General features: G+C 39.4%; 1 protein-coding gene across 1 annotated transcript; it reads right to left on the bottom strand.

Annotated features, from left to right (window-relative positions):
• Nucleotides 1-1,555: 1,555 nt before the first annotated feature.
• On the bottom strand, nt 1,556-19,245 carry LOC140242295 (scavenger receptor cysteine-rich domain-containing protein DMBT1-like). Its single transcript, XM_072322038.1, has 14 exons — nt 19,185-19,245; nt 16,977-17,108; nt 15,712-16,089; nt 14,435-14,821; nt 13,348-13,719; nt 12,284-12,466; nt 10,825-11,202; nt 9,516-9,548; nt 7,608-7,649; nt 6,815-6,871; nt 4,298-4,643; nt 3,085-3,184; nt 2,355-2,523; nt 1,556-1,674 (listed from the first exon to the last, which is right to left on the bottom strand). Exons 1-14 carry the CDS (start codon nt 19,243-19,245, stop codon nt 1,556-1,558), a joined length of 2,757 nt encoding a protein of 918 aa, XP_072178139.1.
• Nucleotides 19,246-20,753: the final 1,508 nt, after the last annotated feature.

The following is a 20,753-nucleotide window of genomic DNA, read 5'->3' as shown; positions in this document are numbered from 1 at the left end:
TTTTTTTTTTTACACTAATCATTATCACGAATATCTCTCACTACCAGGCGAGCACAAACTAATTTCATATTAATCTTATAAGAAGGTTACATCAATGATAATAACGATGAAACAATAAGAAAAAAAACTATCTAAAAGAAATATTGACAAACTGAAGGCTCACAAACAAATTGAGACACAGCAACAACAACAAAAATCACATGAACATTATCCCGCCAAATGAGATGAATTGCACACATTTCTCATAGGAGTCTGTCTTAAAGGGTTCGTATAGTTTTGGTTGAGACCTAACATCAGGTTTCTAACATTTTTGGTGAGATAATGAGAAACCTCTTATAAAATATGAAAGAGCATGTAATTCCATGAGGAATTCAACGTTTATTTGATGAAAATCTATTTTGAAATGGCTGAGATATCCAAACAGAGCGATCCTAATAAAATGTGGGACCCGTCTTTTCTTACGATCGCTTTGTTTTACTTTGTTTTTGGATGTTTCAGCCATTCCAAACCCGATTTTCATCAAACAAACTTTGAATTCCTCTTAAAATGGTATGCGCTTTACTATTTCATAAATATTTTCTTGGTATCTCGCAAAAAAAAAAAATGTTAAAAGCCCAATTCTCATCTCCACCAGTACTGTACCATCCCTTTAACAATACACACGATCTCATGAAATTTTAGAATGCAAATTTATTTTACAAAATACATAAAACGACTACTTTATTGAGGTTTGCATTTTATGGTGGTTCTTACATCTGTTGCAAATAATGGTATCTTTTTATATCTCTTTTTCTAATCCTTCCATTTTCCCTGTCTCCTCTTTTTTCCGCTTTTTGTCAGTAGTTATTTCTTAAGATGGGGAGTTCACTACTTTTGTGACTGTTATACGCAATTATATATATATATATATATATATATATATATATATATATATATATATAGCAATTAAATTGTCTCCTTTTATCGTCCCTCCACAATGAAGTAGTAGGTGTAATTCAGAACGACATCGATTAGATATTTCAAATTAGATATTTTCGGATGAATGTCTTTACTTGGATTTCAAATAAACGCTTCTCATGAGATTCTGGATCGTAGATTTCCAGAATGCGGGTAGTATTTTCTAGGGTGGGATTCATGATATTAGAAACAACATCCTCAGCTAATTATCGAATTGTACATCGGTGGCATGTATAGAATAATGGTGAGCCCCAAAGAAACCGGCTTATCACGTTTTATGAAGCTTAATTACAACGTAGGCCTTATCTTCTTCAAATCACGGAATTTCAAACCCCTACAGTAACGTATCATTTCCATTCTCGAAGGGTAAGCTAACTCTCAAATTTGTCCAATAGTTGGAGAAATGTAAGCACGCAGCGAATCATGTGATATCCATTAGAAAGTAAAGAAAGAGGCATAGTATGGTACATAAACACAGCCTTCTCACATTTTTCTATTTCAGTTAGTCAAAGCAAAATTGGCAGTTATCATAATCGTTTGCCAGATGGTAATGAATAAGGCAGCAGCGAGATAGCAATATGATTAGCCCCGTGTGATCCTAAGAACTGCGGCTAAACTTTACGATGATGAGAGTGATCACAGCGCCGAGAAAGAGACACACGAGCCCGGTAACCATGCCGACAAGAATGGTCGTGTTGGTGCTCATCGAATATTGAGCTGTGACAACGGAGCAGCAGACATCCACATTGCAGAGAGGTTAAGGAGAAAAAGGGAGAGGGGAAAAGACTTTTAGAGCTTCGATTAAAACAGTCCCTGGTCTGTCAATTGAATGATTTGATTCTATTCGATTTGACTTTATATGTTTCTAATACTGGAAAAAAAAAACGTGTTGAAGAGACAATTTCTTATCATTGTGTATAGGATAGTGAACAATATGTGTATATAATGAACAATATACTAGCATTTAAACTCTTTATCTATTCTGATTGTAAACGAACAGCCAAAGTACAATATCAAGAACGCGGTCTGAAATCATCACTCATATACTTGATAAGTCTCTGGTTGTATGACGCTCTATGGTGTGAGAAAAAAAGAAAAGAAATACGAGAGGCAAATTCAAGTATCGATATACATCAAATAACTGATAACTTCATAGAACTGCGTCAAACTATGAAGGCATTAAGAGCACCAACAAAAAAAAACCCAAATAGTTTCCAAATAGTTTCACAACGTGCTCGGCAATTTACACTTTCCCGAGAGTCTTGCGACATGTTCCTCTGACGTACTCTTGAATTGTATAGTGAAAATAAAAACAAAAGAGGAATGATACAAAAGAAAAAGGGGCTTACTCTCATAAAGGTGGTTCGTATTTTCATTGAAGTTGAAAGAGTACATACCTTGCTCTTGATCCGCAAGGTGGAAAGGTCCTCTGGACACGACCCGAGGTGTGGAACTCTGTCCTAGGAGAGCCTCGGGGGAGCGTCGGTTTCGAGTCACGCAGCCCTGACTGCACCGCGAAGTTCCGTCGTCCTCGAAACAGACCAGTACCTCACAGTGTACGTACACCTTGGTGCAGATAGACCACGATAACTTTATCTTAGACATAACTGTTTGTCTCTCTCTTTTTTTTTGTGTGTGTGTGTATATAACGGGTCCGAGCTACCGGAACGAGCGATGAGGAATTTCAGATAAAAGTTGGGATAGGATCGATGAAAACATTTCAAATAAGTGGCACAGAAATACGTTCATTTATCCTCATGTCACCAATACGTCCTAGAGTTATCTTTGAGTTTTAAACTTATGCCTTGACGGCCATTTGCCCTCAAAATATCACTTTAATCCTGGCAATTCAGCTTCGTCCTTCAGCGGCGAGAAATACATGCTAAAAGGCTCTTCGTAATGTAAGTATTTGTAATTACAACTACCTCTTCAAATATTTCATTTTAATGGAAAATACAGTGTTTAGGACAGAACGAAGTTTTCGTAAGTAATCACATAGTGATTCGCTTATTAAAGTATTTTACGTCTTCCGCAGTTTTCTTGGTTGCCTACTGGGGTTTTCTTGCCCGTTTTCCTTGATTTATCATATTATTCAGTAGCCTGTACTGTGACTAAATTCCGTTTCACCTGTGAGAAGTTTCCGACGAAAGAATATCCATCAAGAGAGAAAGCCTCGAATTTTGGTCTCAAATCCGTGGACATTTCAAGCGTGGAGTCGACCGCACATCTAACCGAAGAAGAAATTGAACACATTATTGTTCCTGAAGTAAAGCCACATAGTTACTTCCTAAGTACCTCCATTTCGGTTGTAACGCTGACACGAAGTATTCCCTACGGGAGAATCTCAACACCAGGCTGGTGCACGTCTGTTTTTTCCAAATTTGGGCCTACATAAATACACGTTTCGACACTTATTAATGCTCAGGGATCATTTCAAATTATCAGATGATTCTAAATACTAGATTTAGGTATTTTAGGTTAAGCTTGCTCTTCATTGTTGCTAGACTAGCAACTACAACTTTACGAGCGGATTACACTTACTACATTATGTGGGACCCGTTTGATACTTTCCCGTTCATTGGAAGAAAATGGTAATTCAATGTTAAAACGAAACCGCTTACGGTGTTTGTTTTCCAAACACCAAACAATATTATGCAACTTTTCTTTGACGTCTTGTAGACGCCTTGTACGGTAACCAAATACAACAAAAAATCATTCCTTGTGTCTTGCTGTTTGTGGCCATAAGGATTCGCAAAGAGGAGGGGAATATTGTGGCCTCTTTTTCGGATGTTCTTTATCCTTTTAATTTAAAAAAAAAACGTCAGAGAAATAAACGGGTGCACGTGACGAGTTCGACACCTAGAGTCATACAGTCCACGAGTCATAGAGCCCAAAAGTCATGTAGCCCTTGAGTAATACAGCATAGGAGTCGTACAGACAGTAGGCAAATAAGGCCAACGAGTCCGACACTATAGGAAAACAAGGACCACGAGTCCGACAACAGGCAAACACGGCCGACGAGTTTGACACCAAGCAAAAAAGGTCCCCTAGACTGACACATTAAAGCCTTGCGTCGTAATGTCGAACTCGTGGGCCCTTATTTTAACATTGTGTCGAACTTGTGGGCCATGTTTTCCTTATGTTGCACCCATGGACTTTAATTGCCTAGTCTCCAGCATTGACTGCATGACTCGTGGGTTGTATGACTCACGGACCTTCTTTTAAATGTCGAACTCGTTCAGCCGTATGACTCGTGGATGTCGGTCTCGCGGGATGAAAAAAAAAACAATTACAAGTACATAAAAGAAATACAATTCAGACAGCGGAAGATGTTCTTTACCCTCTGGTGATGAGAGTATACTGTGTGAAGTCGAGTGGATCCGGTGACGGAGTGGACCAGCAGTTGTCGATGAAGACGGTCAATTCGGACACGCTGGTCAGCGTAACGCCAAAGAAGACGCGATCGCCCAGCAGTATGGGTGCCTCTAGGTTTTCGGGGTTGGTGTCGAATTGCTTGTCGGAATAGCGGTCGAAGCTGAGGATGAAGTTGCCAAAGCCAACTTCGCTGATTTCGATGGCGCTGCTAACGGGGTTGAAGAATCGGCTAAGGACCTGCTGTCGTTCTAGTTCGCACTGAACATCGACAGTAATATCGACCATGTCTCGAGTGATCTCGGTGTCCAGTTCTGGCGTCATGTGCAAGTATCTCACTTTGTTCGAATAAATAATGGCCGAGTTCGTTTGCTGTGTGATAATAGAAGGACCAGACAAATTCTGAATTTTATATGGTCATAGAAACATGTTTACAGACACGCGTATGCTTTGTAAACAGTAATTATAGGCCTACATTTTATAGTTTGACAAATTTTACATTGTTCTATACAAGGAATAAATCAAATAACCTTTGTTTAGACGAATATTTATTACCTAAAGGGGATGGCTACTAACTGATCAGTGGGAATCAGTGTGAATGCTGGGGGATGATTGTTCCGATCTTTGTGGGATTCATTTAAGAGTACATTATATATCTATTGTTGCGTGAAAAATATTTGCTTCAGAATGGTCTCATATTCAAGTAATGTGCAGTTTAATGTTTCCAGGTTAGCGTGCCTGTACAGTGACGGGGCGATCGTTAACGGCCCGTTAATCATCGCCCCGTCATTGTACAGGCATGCTAACCTGGAAACATTAAACTGCACATTGCTTGAATATGAGACCATTCTGAAGCAAATAATTTTCACACAACAATTATATATATATATATATATATATAATGTACTCTAAAGTGAATCCCACAAGGATGGGAACAATCATCCCCCAGCATTCCCACTGATTCCCACTGATCAGTTACCAGCCATCCCCTTTAAGATGTGAAGGTGATTATTAAATATTAATTCTATTTTACGTAGCCATGTGTAAGTTTAGATCTGGGACGCGAACGCGAACGAGTCGAATAATGGAAACATCTGCATGTACAGAACACAATTTTCAGCCTATAAATTAGCGTCGTCTGTCTTTCGAGTCGCAGATCTAAAGCTTGCTATCGGTGAGGACACCGCTACATTTAGCTGTTGTAAACGGTAGCCTGTCACGATAAATTGAAGACCGATGAATATCTAAAGATAGTTGTGCCCGTGTTCCTCATCCTGTTCTCCGGATTAGGCTTTTGTTGGGACGTACATTAAACAAGCTTTGGGTTTTAGTAGGTTCCATCGTATTTCTCTTTGCATTCTTTTACTTTGCTTGAAAATGACACATCGACCGCTATGTACTATATTTGTATTTCTATTTCTTTTTGTATATATCCAAGCTGAACACTCTGTATTATTATATTTTGTTATATTTTAGGTATTTTCCATCGAGAAATACAAAAATAAAATTGCAATTGAAAAGAGAGAATAGAGATCTAAACAATATTTTGATAACGCGCTTTTCACCCCCAAAACTCACCTCCATCATCGTCTGACACCTGTCATACCTCGTGCTCATCATGAGCTGGTTTTCGTTGTGGTCGACGGCGATGCAGCTGTCGTCAATGAAGTGGAAATCGCTTGCATTGACCATGTCAGGTAAGACTGATTTCAGCAGGTATACAGTCAAGGTCATACTATCGCACGCTACAGTCACACCTGCAAAAACAGAGAGTCCGAAGGGGAGGAGGGTTGAGCTGAACACACTTAGATCGTCACTTTTTGTTTTCCGGTTTTGTTTTTTTTTTGTTTGTTTTGTTTTTTGTTTTTTGTTTTTTTGGTTTCTACAATATTTTAGGCCACTGATGAAGTGCTTTTAAAGTATATCTTCCCAAGGTGGATAGCGACAGTGTATTCCTGATCATAGTAGTTAATTGTGGTTTGTGGAAATGATTTGCGATTAATTAAGCATGTTATTTTGTTGTAAATCTAAGCTAAGTCATATCGGTAAATGAATAAAGATTGTGCTTAGTATCCTTCGTAAAGCATGTCATAGTTTCAGATTTCGTGGCTACCATTTCTCAACACCATGGCACAGCACACGTTTCTGTACATTTACTCAGTACATTATGGATTGATGTGTATTAATAAATGAGCTCTAGAATTACTGTTTACAGATCTGAACTCACAGTGGGGAAAAATGTCGTAAAATCTCTTATGAGACTATTAGTAGTATTATACATTCTACTGACTACTGACAATATTTACAATGTTCTAATGCCTGTGTGATAAATGCACATTCCTGAGTATCCAACAAGTAAGGAAGTATGCCGTCGTGAATACAGTGTATCTCAGTTCTACCCCGTAACTTCTCTCGACTTCCCCTTTTTCTTCCATAGGCATTCAAGAAACCAGGGAGGTGAGACCACCTCCCTGAAGAAACCTACCATCGGACAATGACACCGTTTCCTGTTCCACTGCTTCTGTCGTTAGCTCTGGTGTCTCTGTAAGGTCAACAAATATCAGTCAGCAAGTTAGCAATATCGAAAGACATTAAAATGATCACGCAAATATGTTAACGTTGAACTTCGCTCCATGCTCAATAGACACACATAAGAAGAAAATGATACACTACCGCGAGAATTGGACAGGTATCGCATAGAATTGGGACGAGCAAAACATAGAAACCAATGCAAAGAGATCAATCATAGATTGAAGCTGAAGTCATTTGTTGATTTTGATAATCTCTCCTCCGATTTTATGTGTTAATCCTGAACAATACATAAGAATTGGGGGCTTCTTACGAGTTAGAAGAACTATAAAGAAACTTCCCAAAACGACCCCCCCCCCCCCCGTAGAAAATCTCAAAGAGAGATATTCGCACACCTGACATTATACAAAACAATATAGAAGAACATTTTAGATAAAACAACTGAACTATATTACTGTAATGACATTATTGCCCCGGTGTCATTCCACGAGACATACACCCACGAGTCATACAGCCAACGAGTTCGGCATTTGAAATTAAGGGTCCACGAGTCATAGAGCCCATGAGTTTGACAATAGGTCAAAACAGCCCAGGAGTTCGACATTCCAACACGGGGCTTACAGTGTCGATCTCGTGGGTCTTGTTTGTTTAATGTCGAACTCATGGGTTGTATAACTCATGTTCTGTATTACTCGTGGGCTTTATGATTCGTCGGTGTCGAACTAGTGAGTGCATCAGGTCGTTCCTACCTTGCATTGTCGTAGAGGGCTCAGGTGCAGCCGTTGTTACGTCTGAGAGGAAATAGTAATGGAGAGATTACAAAGCATATACTGGAAAATAACGCCCTTTCAACACGGCATAGAGACCTTAATGTCTACTACAAACCATCTTCAGATTAGAACATTTTATTTCTACCTCGGATTGTTGTATAGGGGTTTCAGGTTCAGCCATTGGTTGTTGGTGGGGTTTTTTCGTTCGAAAAAAAAAAATCATCGTTGAGTGATAACCAAGCATTATTAATAATTCTGAGGGAAATGAATATTCAGTGCACATTCCAATGATGATTTTCATCGCGTTATCTCTTATTTGTCTCATTCATTGATCTAAATAATGGTCTTATTCATTTAACTGCAAAATATTTTTGCATTGATACAGGTCTCACCTACCTCTCATTGACGTAGGATCGTCAGGTGAAGTCGTCGTTTCGTCTGACAGAAATATGGCCAGAGACAAACTAGCATTAACAAGAAGACAATGGATATTCAACGCACCTTCCTATAGCATTTCATAGCGTCTGCATCATTCATGGCTCGATTAAATTGTTGACTCCTTTATCCTTCATTTATCGTTCTTCAGAAGTATCATTAGATTGATACAATTTACGTCTTCATGTTAGTAGGCTCGACAGGTGCAGTTTTTTTTCAATATCTCACAGTCTTCTTAAGGATCGTTAATTTCTCAAGGTATTAGAATCATCTCCATAAAATTCTTCAGCACATGAGATGGTGGTACCTTTCAAATCGTATGCTCATCTCAACTGACCGCTTTTTCAGACGCCATGCAAGCTCTTTACTTTTCAAGGAACATTAAACACTGAGAATATCCGAGCGGAAAAAAAAAATCTCATTATATATATATATATAAAGTAATGAAGTTTATTACAAAGAAAACAGCTATGCTATAACCATTTATATCTTTCTTCTAATGTATTGCCTATCTTGACGTCATAACAATGTTTGCCCACCTCCGATTGTTGTAAGAGTTTCAGGTGCAGCCGTTGTTTCATCTAAAAAGAAGAGCGGTCAAAGATATTTTTTAAAGCTACCCCATGAGGCAAACTGAAGTGGAAGCACGAAATCGTTTTCCTTCGTAGAACCTAATATAGATCGAAATGTGTATCACATACTAAACAACCAAAAGAAAAAAACTTTCATTTCCTTTTCTGTGTCAAGCACCGCCTCTGAATATCCAGCAGATCTTCTCTTCCCTCTTGTGACGTCAAAGGGGGCAAACATAAGTATTATAATGCATAATATTTTGCACTTTCCATGTACCACGTGTAGGTGCACATTGCTAGTAAACAAAAGCATCACCAATAATGATCACAGCAGGCTACCATACCTTACTTCACCTTACAAGTTTTTAAATTGTAAAAGTGCTTTCTTTATCAGAAACGGTATTGTTGTATTGCTTTAAAAGTTGTGCGAGGTCGTATTGTATAAATACATGAGGGGCTACCGTTAGCAAGAATGCATAGATTCATATTATAGTTTGCCTCCTGTTGTGTAGAAGGAGGCAAAAATGAGTATGATAATACACAACATTGCGCAACTATGCATTTGCTGAAAATATGATATTCAGTGATGGTATTGTTAGCAATGTGCACCTACTATCATGGTTATGGTAACGGAATCAGAAAAGTCGAGTTTTCCAAGTATCTCATTTTTCACAGTTGCAGTTTCATGTTCAGTTTGTCTAATCTTTTCAAGGACTCCAATATCTAAAGAAAAGAATTCTCGCGATATATTTCTTCAGGACACGGTGTTACCCTAAAATAGCATACACATGCTTATTCCCACGCCATTCAAGCTCCTTCATTTAATGATATTGAACAGATATATCAAAACGGGATTTAGATAAAGAACATGTTCGCCTACCTTCGATTGTCGTTGGAGCTACCGTTGTTACAACTGAGAGGGAGAACAGTCAAAGATTAAGGAAAAGAAAGTCCACCCCAGGCACCAGGAGACAAAATGAAATGGAAGCACGAAAGCGTTTTTCTTCGTAAAAATCGGTCTGACCGGAACTACTTTGATTGTTAGCGACTTGTGCCTATATCTCTGAAGAACTAGCATTCAAAACGGTGTTGTAAACTGTGGCATTAACGATGTATTTTTGGTCCAGTGACGGTCATGGGTAATATTTGTCTCTGAAATTCTACCAAAACTCATAAACTTTGATAAAGACGATGCATTTATTTGTGTATGTGAGATCCTTCAAGTACGGAGGACATTATTTGTGACTCCCTGCAATATACGTATTTCATAATTTTGAGGGAAACGTGATGTCGATCCAATTCAGTTGAAAGAAGATCGTCACTTTCAATACGACTTGCATTGAGTCATTATGTTTTTCATCTGTTCTTGGTAGTTTGCGTTGTTTTCAATGTCGTCAATGTTGGTTTATTCAGAGTCTCCGTTCTGCATTAGATGCGCCGGTGTTTACGACATTGCTCAATTTTGTTTTCCAACAATCAAATCTCACACTTTGTGGAAGTTTACTTTTACACTTGTTTGATGGAGAGCAAAATCAAGTTACTGAAATGAAATTTGAAGGTTTCACACGTGTTTATCAAACAAGGATATCGGATTCCAGTATAACTCATATATTCAAGAGTTGATGATTTCATGATACTCGATAGTACACGCATGACCCATGGTTTGCTTACAAAAGCTCGAAGAAAAAAATGTTTGTCTTCTGCATCCAGTTATAAAGGCTTGTACCAATTTCAAATGTTGCCTTTCTACCATGTCTGCAGAGGGAAATGTGGGGACAAAGTTCCCACACAAAATATCTTTGCTTGTCAGCAGCCGATGTTGTTAGAATGGCATCAAAAACTGTGAAAGTTTCAGCTGATTTTAGTAGGGAAATGGCATTCAAAAGTATAAAGACATTTATTTTTTTTTTCCTCCTCAGCACATCCTCAAAATGAATCGACGTCCCTGTTCCCATAACCTGGGACCCTTCATTTTTAAAAACGTGTGGGAGATCGAGATGTCAGACGATATTAGGTAAATCTCGTTTCAGATGCCTGTCAGCACTCTGCTATTCATGTAGAGTGTAAAAATTGTAATTAATCGGTCTGACACTAAATGTGAGAAGGTAGTTGAAAGTCATTTCGGTTGTTGCACATGAATTCGGAGAAAAGAAAAGAATATACAAAGAACATAATTATTATCATCAAACCTTTGAAAATGGCATTGACCGTGAAATTCGCTCCTCTGAACGGGGGTTGATTAGACGACTTTACGAAGGAGATGATCATCGTATTGCTGACGGAGGACACGGGCTGGGCCAACTCTATTACCGGAACACGAACGCCTTCTCCCCAGTCAACCTGCAGATTTCGGACATTGCCACCGAGATCCATGTCAGCCACATCCAGACTCACGATGTAACCATCCTCACTTTTCACAACCCACGTGCATTCTATGTTGTCCTCTGCGGAATAGTCCGGGTAGAACGGTGTCACTATTCCCAGGCTCTGCATGGACTGGGTCAGAGTCACGAGGCCTCCACAGTGCATTACTTCCTCTGAGGCCTCGACGGCAGGTGTCGGGGCGTCTACCAAGAAACAGAGGAACCAAAGCTAGGATACCATTTTGACTTCCGCATGTGAAGTTCCTTCGTCTGTTAAATAGTTATTCTACTGACATGTGTAATTTGCAAACATTTATCAATTTGCAGACATATTTACCAACATGACTAGATAGTAGAATATAACAATGAACAAATAAAATTGAAGACGTGATGATGGTGCCTATACAGGAGAAGCTATTCATATTGCAAGATATTTACATGAAATATCACTGATTGAACTTTAACCGACAGAGATATTTGAGTCAAATGAAATATTATGAGGTATCTGATATCTAGTAAGGCACAAAATGTAATATCTTCATGAATTATACTGTAGATTCATGCTGTTTGTAATGTTGTTCAAAATTCTTTATTGAGATTTTTTCCCGATATATAGATCACGAATATGCGGCAAGCATCCATTTCACGATATCAGCACGACTATACATGACGCGGACAGAACGTATTTGCCTTTCTTCAATTAACCTTAAGTTCGTTTTGACTGGGCACAACTTTGATCTTCAAGAATAAGTTTCTTCAATGTCTCCCTCTACAAATCAAATCTGTTAAGATCGTAACTGCTGATTTTTAACTTAACAAACATGTCGGGAAAACGGAACCAGTGGGGCTCGAACCTTTTATCTACTGCTTTCCGGGCAGTGACACTACCACCAGCTTCTAGTCCCGTGGTTTCTTTTTCTGATTTGTCTGTTAATTTACAGATCAGTAGTGCGATCTTAACAATTTTGATTTGTATACCTGAACCTTCACCTCTCTGAATAATATATATATATTTTTCATTTAACTTTGATCTTTCTTGAAAACATGTGATGGGGTTAGACTATCCTATCCAACATTTTTCCACTGAATGACAGTCAATTAAGTAGTCTTTCTATTTTGTCATACATTATTTCAGAGTGTAAACGTACTTTGTCTCTTCCAATAATTCTGACCATACTCCTTTCTTGCTTTTCTTTATTTCCCTACTTCTTTCGACCTATTGCTTCATCACTTCTAACTTTACGACAAGGATGAAGAAAAAAAACCAAAACAAAACAACCTTTACCTTCCGGAACGAATAACACGTAAGATAAGAACCCATGTTGAGTCACGTCATCGTAAATCTCGTCGGCCACGAACTCAACCAGGGCTTCATTGCCATCAATCTCGATGCTGGCCTGTCGCGGAGCCTGATTGTTATTGAAATAAGCATACTGGAAGTCGTCTTGCCAGACGTACACCGTCACGTCTTCGCCCAAATATATATAAGTCAAACTGAAGACCAACCGGGTTCCCGGGGGGCTTGTAAAGTGCCACATGCAAAGGAAGTAATTGAACTGAGTGGTCTCCGGGTAGGTTGGTGACGCGAAGGAGATGGATGGTGTCGAATCATCCAGGTGGATCGTTCGACCACAGGACTTCAGGTTCGAGGCATCTTTCCAGAACGTATTTCCTTGAATACAGTATAAACGATTCCTCTAATATAATCCTTATTTACATTCTATGTTTACTCACATACACGCGCACACCCACAAACTCACACACTGATATGTTCACTCACACACACACACACACACACACACACACACAAATGCATCTTATGCTCATTTTGAGTACCCTATATTTCAGAATTTGCTGTAATATGTTGCGAAATGAAATTAACAAAAATATAATTTCCTGTGACAAAATAAATATGGGCACCGGAAACCGATACAACACCCCTCCCCCGCTTTTCAGTTCTGTGAAAAGAAAAGAAGAAAACATAGGGGTATTACAACAGGAATATTTCGCGATGGAGGGGGGAGGGGGTACCTTTAAGGAACGTTCGGGCGTCCCCCGATAATCATGTCAAACAAAAATAATGAGTAGAAAAGAACGTATAAGTGCAATTTTCCCAGAAGATGGCGCTCCAAATGCTGAGAACTGCCAGTGTGCAAAAAAAAAAAAGCAAACTTCTGAAAATTTAACCCCTATCGTATATTTGCTTGTTTGATCGTTTTCTTTGTTGGTTTCTTTGTTTATTTTAGAAAGACACACTTTCTTGATATTACTCTCATAATGTTGTGTTTGAGCCATCTATTGGAAAAGAAATCTAGGTGGTCAAATACCAGACATTCGTGCTGTTCCTACCCACTACATCGGCGAAAAATCGGGCTCCCAACGAAAAGGTCGCGTCTTCCCAATCCTCGTAGACCACAGATATTCCTCCCCTGGTCGACACCACATATGCCGAATCGATTGTGCCGAAGATTTCGGAGAGCATTAGGTCCTCATCGGATGAGTGTGGATGGTCGTAGAACATGATTTCTTCGTCGTAGTCGGTCATGATGTCTTCGGCCGTTACGCGCACTTGCTTGCCTTCGGGTGCGTTCACGTACCAGCGGCAGCGGAATGTTCCGCCAGTACCACCTGTGAAATACTGAGGAGTGCTGAAGGAGATCGTGGGTGAGGCGTCGGTAAGGTAAAGGGTGCCACCACATGATTGGTTGTTGAACCCGGGATCTTTATAGCAAACCGAAAAGATAGTGATGGGAAAACAGCCACATAAAGTAAGGATGGCCATAAAAGTATGTCTTGGAAAGTCAGATATATACGGGGAATCCAGAAATTAGCGAAGTGGGATTGAGTGTAGGAAATGAAAATAACATCGAAACAAACAGAGTCGTTGGACTGCATGGAGTCTGGTGATAAGAAACATCTGCAACACCCGAGTACACTTTCACTCTATATCCCACAGTGGGTTCCATAACATTTGCTTTTGCGACAGTTGCTCCCATGAAATATCTGCATGCCAAGCCAAACCTTTATTGTACCCTCAAACATATCCCTAACTCTGATCCTCTCATTAGTTTAAAACTAAAATCATATCTTAAACCCAAACCCTAACCCTCAGTCCTTGTAGAAAATAAGACAAGAGCAATTGTAGCAGAACCCGGTAGCAGGAGCAAATGTGTCACCCCCACGCCCCGTTGTAAACAGTAATATTAATTTGCACGTAAAAACGGTCACCTATGTTAACAGTTTCAGTCTTGTTCTTGAGTCATGCAGCCACAATTGTCATATGCTTTGTTTTGTTTTTTGGTCGTTGAAAAGATTTTTTTTTTATATATATATAGTGGTATTATCAGCGTAACCGACCATTCTTATGGTTTGCCACTGCTTGGTCCTTCTCTGTCCGACGCATATCTTTATTAGGGTAAATATTATGCTTGCCTACCGGTCACACGGACGTCCGCATCAAAACCGTCTCCGATGAACACCCCGTGTCCGCCCCGGAGATAAACTGTGAGTCCTCCGGCGGTTGATATGAAAGGTGCGACGTCGAAATCGATGGAGGATGAGCTGATCTCAGCGATCTCATCGGAACCCCAGACGGCCATCGGATCGTCGAAAATGCCGATCTCCTCGTTCAAGACCCCGACTCTCCGCCACGTGACTTCGATCTCCTTTCCGGGCGGGGCAAAGAAGCGCCAGAAGCAAGACACAAGTCCGCGCTTCGTGCTTCCCGCGTCGTTGAATGGAGAACCGATAGGCATGACCGGTGAGGATTCAGTCATATCAATGATGCCACCACACGATGTTGGTCCGGGAAGGACAATGCCATCTGTATTACAAAACAATAATTTCCACACAACTGAAGTAAAAAAAATAAATAAATAAATAAATAATAAGTATATTAAAGTACATTTAAATAGTAAGTTACCTCACCTGTCCCCACACGTAGTCGTAGATCACAACATCAATCCCTCCTCCTCCTTCTTCTTCTTCTTCCTAAATGGTACTTATCTATGGTTATAGGTCTTTTTCAGTTGTTGCCCCAGGACTGTGAAACTCACTACCACAGCATATCTGTCACTCGTCCACATTGGTTTCATTCAAATCCTCTTTAAAGACTTATCTATTTTTTGTGAAGTAAACATCTTTTGTGTATGTTATGTACATTAATGCATACAGTTTATGTTGTGTCTTGTATGATTACAAAACTGTACATCTATTATGTTTTTGTGACGATATTGTAAACTGCTAAGATTCATATTAGAGAGCAGAGGGAACATGAATTTGTTACATGCGCTATAGAAGTTTCATTATCATTATCATTATTATTATTCAACATTTATGATTGCATGTTGGTCACTCGTACTCCTATTAGTGCCTCTGTACTATGTAAAGGGCCTATGTGCGTTGTCATGCTGGATGCGAGTGACTCAATCAGTTGTACAATGACGCTAGTCAAAAAATCACAGTAATCATTCATCCTTTCTTTGTCAATGAGTCAAATATGCACAAAGTTCACGAATAAGTCTATGGACAGAAAATTATGTCGTAGGGCTTACAGAGAGGGTTAAAGTGTTCTTTTTATCGTTAACTTCTTTATACCTATCAATACAAATATTTCTACTGCCTCCAACAATGCTACTACAGCTTCTGTGTTTTTGTCTGTTTCTACTTTGTCAATAAACACTGTTGAACATTTCTTTCTTTTTTCGGACTTACCTACAACAGTCACGCTAATGATGAACCCCCGCTGATTGTCCCATCTGGGCGACAAATCGTCGTAAAATATCGTTACTCCACCCTGCGTGGAGTAAAACTGGGGTATCCATGTTCTCACCGAACCAGATAGTCTGGTGACGAGGTATGACCCATTAATGGAGGCTGGATGGTCGTAGATTTTCACGTCTTCGACGTATGTTGTGATCTCCAAGTAAGTCACTTTTACCTGCTTTCCTGGGGGCGCACTGATCATCCACAGACAGTCGAACTCTATGCCGGACGGTGGGTCCAGCGTCACATAGTATGGAGTGGAGATTGTCCTTGTCGGCTGTGCAGCCGTCAACGTGATATTTTCACCACAAGGGAGTGTGTGCTCAGCTGAAATAAGGACATTCAAGACATAAATAAATGGGCAATTACAGGATACAATCGGACCTCTCCTATCCGGCCTCCCTTTATCCGGAATTCTCTATTATCCGGATGCGATCTCGGCGTGATTTTTTTTCTTTTTTTTTTTCTTTTTTTCAACTTGTCTTCATAGATTTGCTGATCAGCTCCATCAACTATTTTTGAGTCTTCAATTCTTCAGGAGGTATTCGAATAGACCATTGTATTATCTCATTCAGACGCCAGATCATCTCGCGTAAAAGCAAAGCATTTTGTCATTGTCCTATGAAGTCAGCAAACTGAAAAGGTTTGATCATTAAGTTCTTCGAGTAATTAGCATAGTAGTGTATGCAGATTGTCAACACAGCCAGAGACAGCGTGACAATCCGAAAGACCCCCAACGAGGCACAGTACGGTAGACCCATTAGGGAAACTCTCAATTTGAAGTCCTTGGTGGGCTGTTAGTAGGCTACTACATGACGAAAAGCATGCAACTATTTCGATGGCTTACTCTTCCCCCAAAAGAACTCGATCATTATTCAAATAAGAACTCGCCCATTGTTAACGAAAGACTTCGAGAATTGTCTTTAAAAGGAAAAGAAAATCTTGGACGCCATGTCTCAACAACGTTCTAGTTTAAGTCTTGAAATGCATACTCGTTTATAACGAGCTAGGTCCTACTAATCTTGACCATTGCTATGAAACCCTATAAAACTACGGGAACAGGAGAATGTAGCCACAGGATATCTCTAAATGGATCAAGGGCAATTACTCCCTGGGCAATTACCCCGGAACTTTCCCCTGGCCCTAATCCTAATCCTAATCCTGAACCTAATCCTAACTCTAACCATAATCTTTACTCTAACCTTACCACTAACCAGTATTTAGCCGGGGGAACTTGCCCTCGGGGGTTACTGCCCTGATATGGTTAAATCTGGCATCAGTAACACTCTTTCCTTTAAATGCCCCTTTTTGCACCTTAAAGGGGATCACTGAAGAGCTGCAGATTTCTAGGCAAAAAGCAAGTGTAGTGAGTTTTAAAATGGATGGCCGTGTCAACAGGAGGGACATGGTTCATATTCTTGTGAACTATGGCATCCAAGAAGAACTGTACAAGCAGTTGCCATAATGAACAACAACCCTACATTTTTCAGAGTGTGGAATGGTCCATCCAAAGAATGGATCTCATTGTGCCCACTGTGTCATGGTATGACATTCTTGTTTTTATTTATTGCGTAATAAAGTTAATCAATGTTGTTGTAAGAAATAGACGTTGCTATAATTCTTAAACAAACAGTGCGACTTTAAAGACATGAGCTTGCATCAGCATGTCCAAATAAGGGTGTTTGTGGTGCACGATGAAAGTTAAAGACAGTTGATTGAAATTAAATGTTTCCAGAATAAGCAGACCTTGTGTGTGACGTCCAAATTCGAGGAAAGAGTATACCTGATGGCATATGCCTCACACGGTCTGGAATGTGGACGTCATTGAGGACGTCACAACACAAGTTTACAGTTTGGTCAAGACAGGGCAATTTTCAGAGAATTCCAGGTTCGTGGACAGGAAGTGATGACGTCAAGCGGAGGCTTAAGTTGACCAATGCAAAACAAAACGCTTAAGAAAGTTTTGAAAGGCAGAAAACGCCAGCCAATAAGGTAATGGGGGAAGGACTTCTGCAAAAACTTTCCAAGAAGTCGCTTCATCTGACTTATTTTACATGGAAGCATACGGTCTAATAGATATATAAATACAAGATGTTTAGGCGTAAGTTTCAGACACCACATACTATTGCCGAACACTCAGGAACAGGCTACGTCACTTCAAATTGGAAAGTTCAGTGTAGCAGAGTGTTGGAATCATTGTGATTCGGGGCTTTGGTGCATTTCGGCTCGGACAGGGATCGTGCAGAAGAGAACCACTCACCAGGAGGATTCTAGTTTTAATACCAACATTTGTTGCAGGTACATGACTATCTACTTGAAAGTTGTTTGTCTTGTAAGCTTCTAGTTATACAATTCCTGTTGTGGTATTGTATGTGTATAAAGGTTGGTATATCAAACCGAATTTTAGTTGCGTTGTGGAAGAAATACGGACAAACGACAATGCTTAGATTTTAATGGGCAGACTATTCATAACTTACTCAATCATTGTCAATGTTGAAAGATAATGATACCTTGTGAAATATCACTGTGGAAATTAAATGTGGTTTATATGGTTGACTATAACTGTGTATTCTCTCCAATGAGATTTAGTTAGAGAATCCAGAATAACAAACAGTTCGACAAAAGACCACATATTATAGGGGAAATGTCATAATATTAAAATTAACAGGGTATTTGGGGTTACGAGAAGGACCACACTTTGGGGGGTCCGACAAGGACAGAAGTTGGGAAGTCAACGATCATCAAGAGGGACGACCCGCTACTCCAGGAAGGGCCATCGTCACCAGCTTGGAGCAACCCAGCAAGGGAGCTACTAGCACAGCACAGCACCCAACATGCCCAAGCTCAAGAATCGGAAACCTTTTACTTTTGTACTTACATTATCATCACTATGTCTTGGACACCAGTATAATGAATTAATTGTTATATTCTAAGAATACGATGTGATTGGCGTCGTATTTCGAGGTGCACTATAGATGCAGAATTGGAAAGAGTTGATTGAATGAATGGTCTGTTAACAATCTGCTGCATTATGGAGATTAAAAAACCACTCAATATATAAGGAAAAGATCCCCATCGCAAGGAGGACTTTCGTTCCCACAGAGTAAAGTCCCCTATGACACACAGCTATGTTTGTAAAAATCCATCTTAAAACAAACAAACAAACAAACAGTAAGGATTGTGACAAAGGGTATACACCTGTTTGTGGCACAACATAGAAAAAAGGTATAGATAATGTAAACGTTTGAACGAAAAAGTCTTCTTCTGTCCACATTAACCCAGCAATATCGACGTATAGCAAAATGCGATTTATATCCTTGGGCCTACATTAATTTCACTTTTCAACTGTATCCCGTTTTACTATTAATATTGCGTCACATATTGGATCACCGACTGACATTTTTTATTTCTTTCAATCTTACCGTAGATCACCGGCACTGCAAAAATGGCAAAGTAGACTGCTTGGGCAAGTAACACACCCATCCTAAATTCAATCGAAGAATGTCGCCTCCAGGTTGAAACCGAGTGCTGCGATGAATAAGTTCACTGCTTTCATCTATAATATTTCTATACATTAACCCAAAACTTTTAGCTGACTAGAAAGAGGGTGGTACCATTTTATAGTAGGTAGGCTATCGAAGTAGATGGTGCGCACGCATAACTTCGGAAATCTTTGCGAGCTGAAGCGTATTACGATCACAATAATGCACGCGGTTCGCCACTTGGTTTGTCATCATACTTTTGTTGTAGCTATCACCAGGCTCGTTTGAATGCATAAGGTAGGTGTGACCTATTTTCACGACCATCAAAAGCTGCAAGTATCGTAGCCTTTGTTCAAGCACCTCTCGTTGTATTAATTGCAAGGGAAGCAGAGGGTTGTCATGGGACACGGAGTAACGCCATCAGGCAAGGCCCAGCGATATGTGACACGGTTAGCTTTGGCTTCTTTTGGACACAACCATAAAGTTTAAAGAGCGTGAGGGCTCTTGAAAAAAGGCTACCAACACCATGGTTTCATAACTTTTGTCGTGCACTGGTATGTCGGGAAAACAAACAAACGAACAACATAAAATGTATGGCAATTCAATCTGTCTGAAGGCGGAAGCAATGTCTGGATGTAACAGTAACCCTTTCCCTTAGGTTTTCTAAAAAGGAAACCTATGTCAAACATTTCCGTACAACAGTATGATGATTAGGCAATGGCATAGTTTTAAAGGTTCCAGAAAAATGTTAACCAATGAAACGCTACCAAAGGTTGGGGCTGCTGTGTTTCGCTAAAAAGGCCGGTAATATCCCGGTGTTAGAGTATCAATGAACTTCAAACTTGCTTCTTTCTTGCAACATTATTGTTTAAAAAGTCTTTTGATATAAGTAATTATAAATATAGCATGCCAAAGACCCGGGTCTGATTCCCGGCAGAAACTTTTTTTTTTCAACTATAGTGCACTTTTTCCCAAAAAAAGGAGGAACAGAATATGAATATCATTTCAAAGCTATGCACCGTTTTCTCTTTTAATACTCATAAATATCTCATATAAAATGGAATGGCCTTTTATTCTCCCGAGCATTCGACCGAGTTACCGGTCTTTTTCAAGGGCTTGAGACGTAAACACAAAAGCAGAAATATATATATATATATAATATATATGCTTACATGTCAGTATATATATTGAAGGGCAGGTTATATATAAAAGTGTATATGGAAAGTGTACACAATAGATTACTATTATAGATTCAACGTTTACAATGGGAATTAACATTTGAGAAAGACAATAAACCTTTTTTATTTGGCTTCGCAGTTCATTTTGGATTCGATTCAGTTGTATCACAAAGGTCTACTTAACTTTTTTTTTCAAGTTCAGTTTTTGATATCACGAAATATATTCCAAATAAACATTTTAGAGACTGATTTGTATGTGTATCATAATTGTTCGTACTCCTGTACATATCATTAGTTTACATTGTAAATGTATAATAGACCTAATTGACAA

This window comes from Diadema setosum, chromosome 19 (genome assembly GCF_964275005.1).
Source record: "Diadema setosum chromosome 19, eeDiaSeto1, whole genome shotgun sequence".
NCBI lineage: Eukaryota > Metazoa > Echinodermata > Echinoidea > Diadematoida > Diadematidae > Diadema > Diadema setosum.
The sequence above is the reverse complement of the archived record's forward strand: the minus strand, read 5'-3'. Positions and strand labels throughout refer to the sequence as shown.

Coding starts and splice junctions, on each gene's coding strand:
- LOC140242295 (XM_072322038.1), bottom strand. CDS start 19,245: ATGGGTGTGTTACTTGCCCAAGCAGTCTACTTTGCCATTTTTGCAGTG. Junction 13,720..14,434: donor TGCGGACGTCCGTGTGACCG/GTAGGCAAGCAT, acceptor TTTGCTATAAAG/ATCCCGGGTTCAACAACCAA. Junction 12,467..13,347: donor ATTTTTCGCCGATGTAGTGG/GTAGGAACAGCA, acceptor ATTTGGGCGAAG/ACGTGACGGTGTACGTCTGG.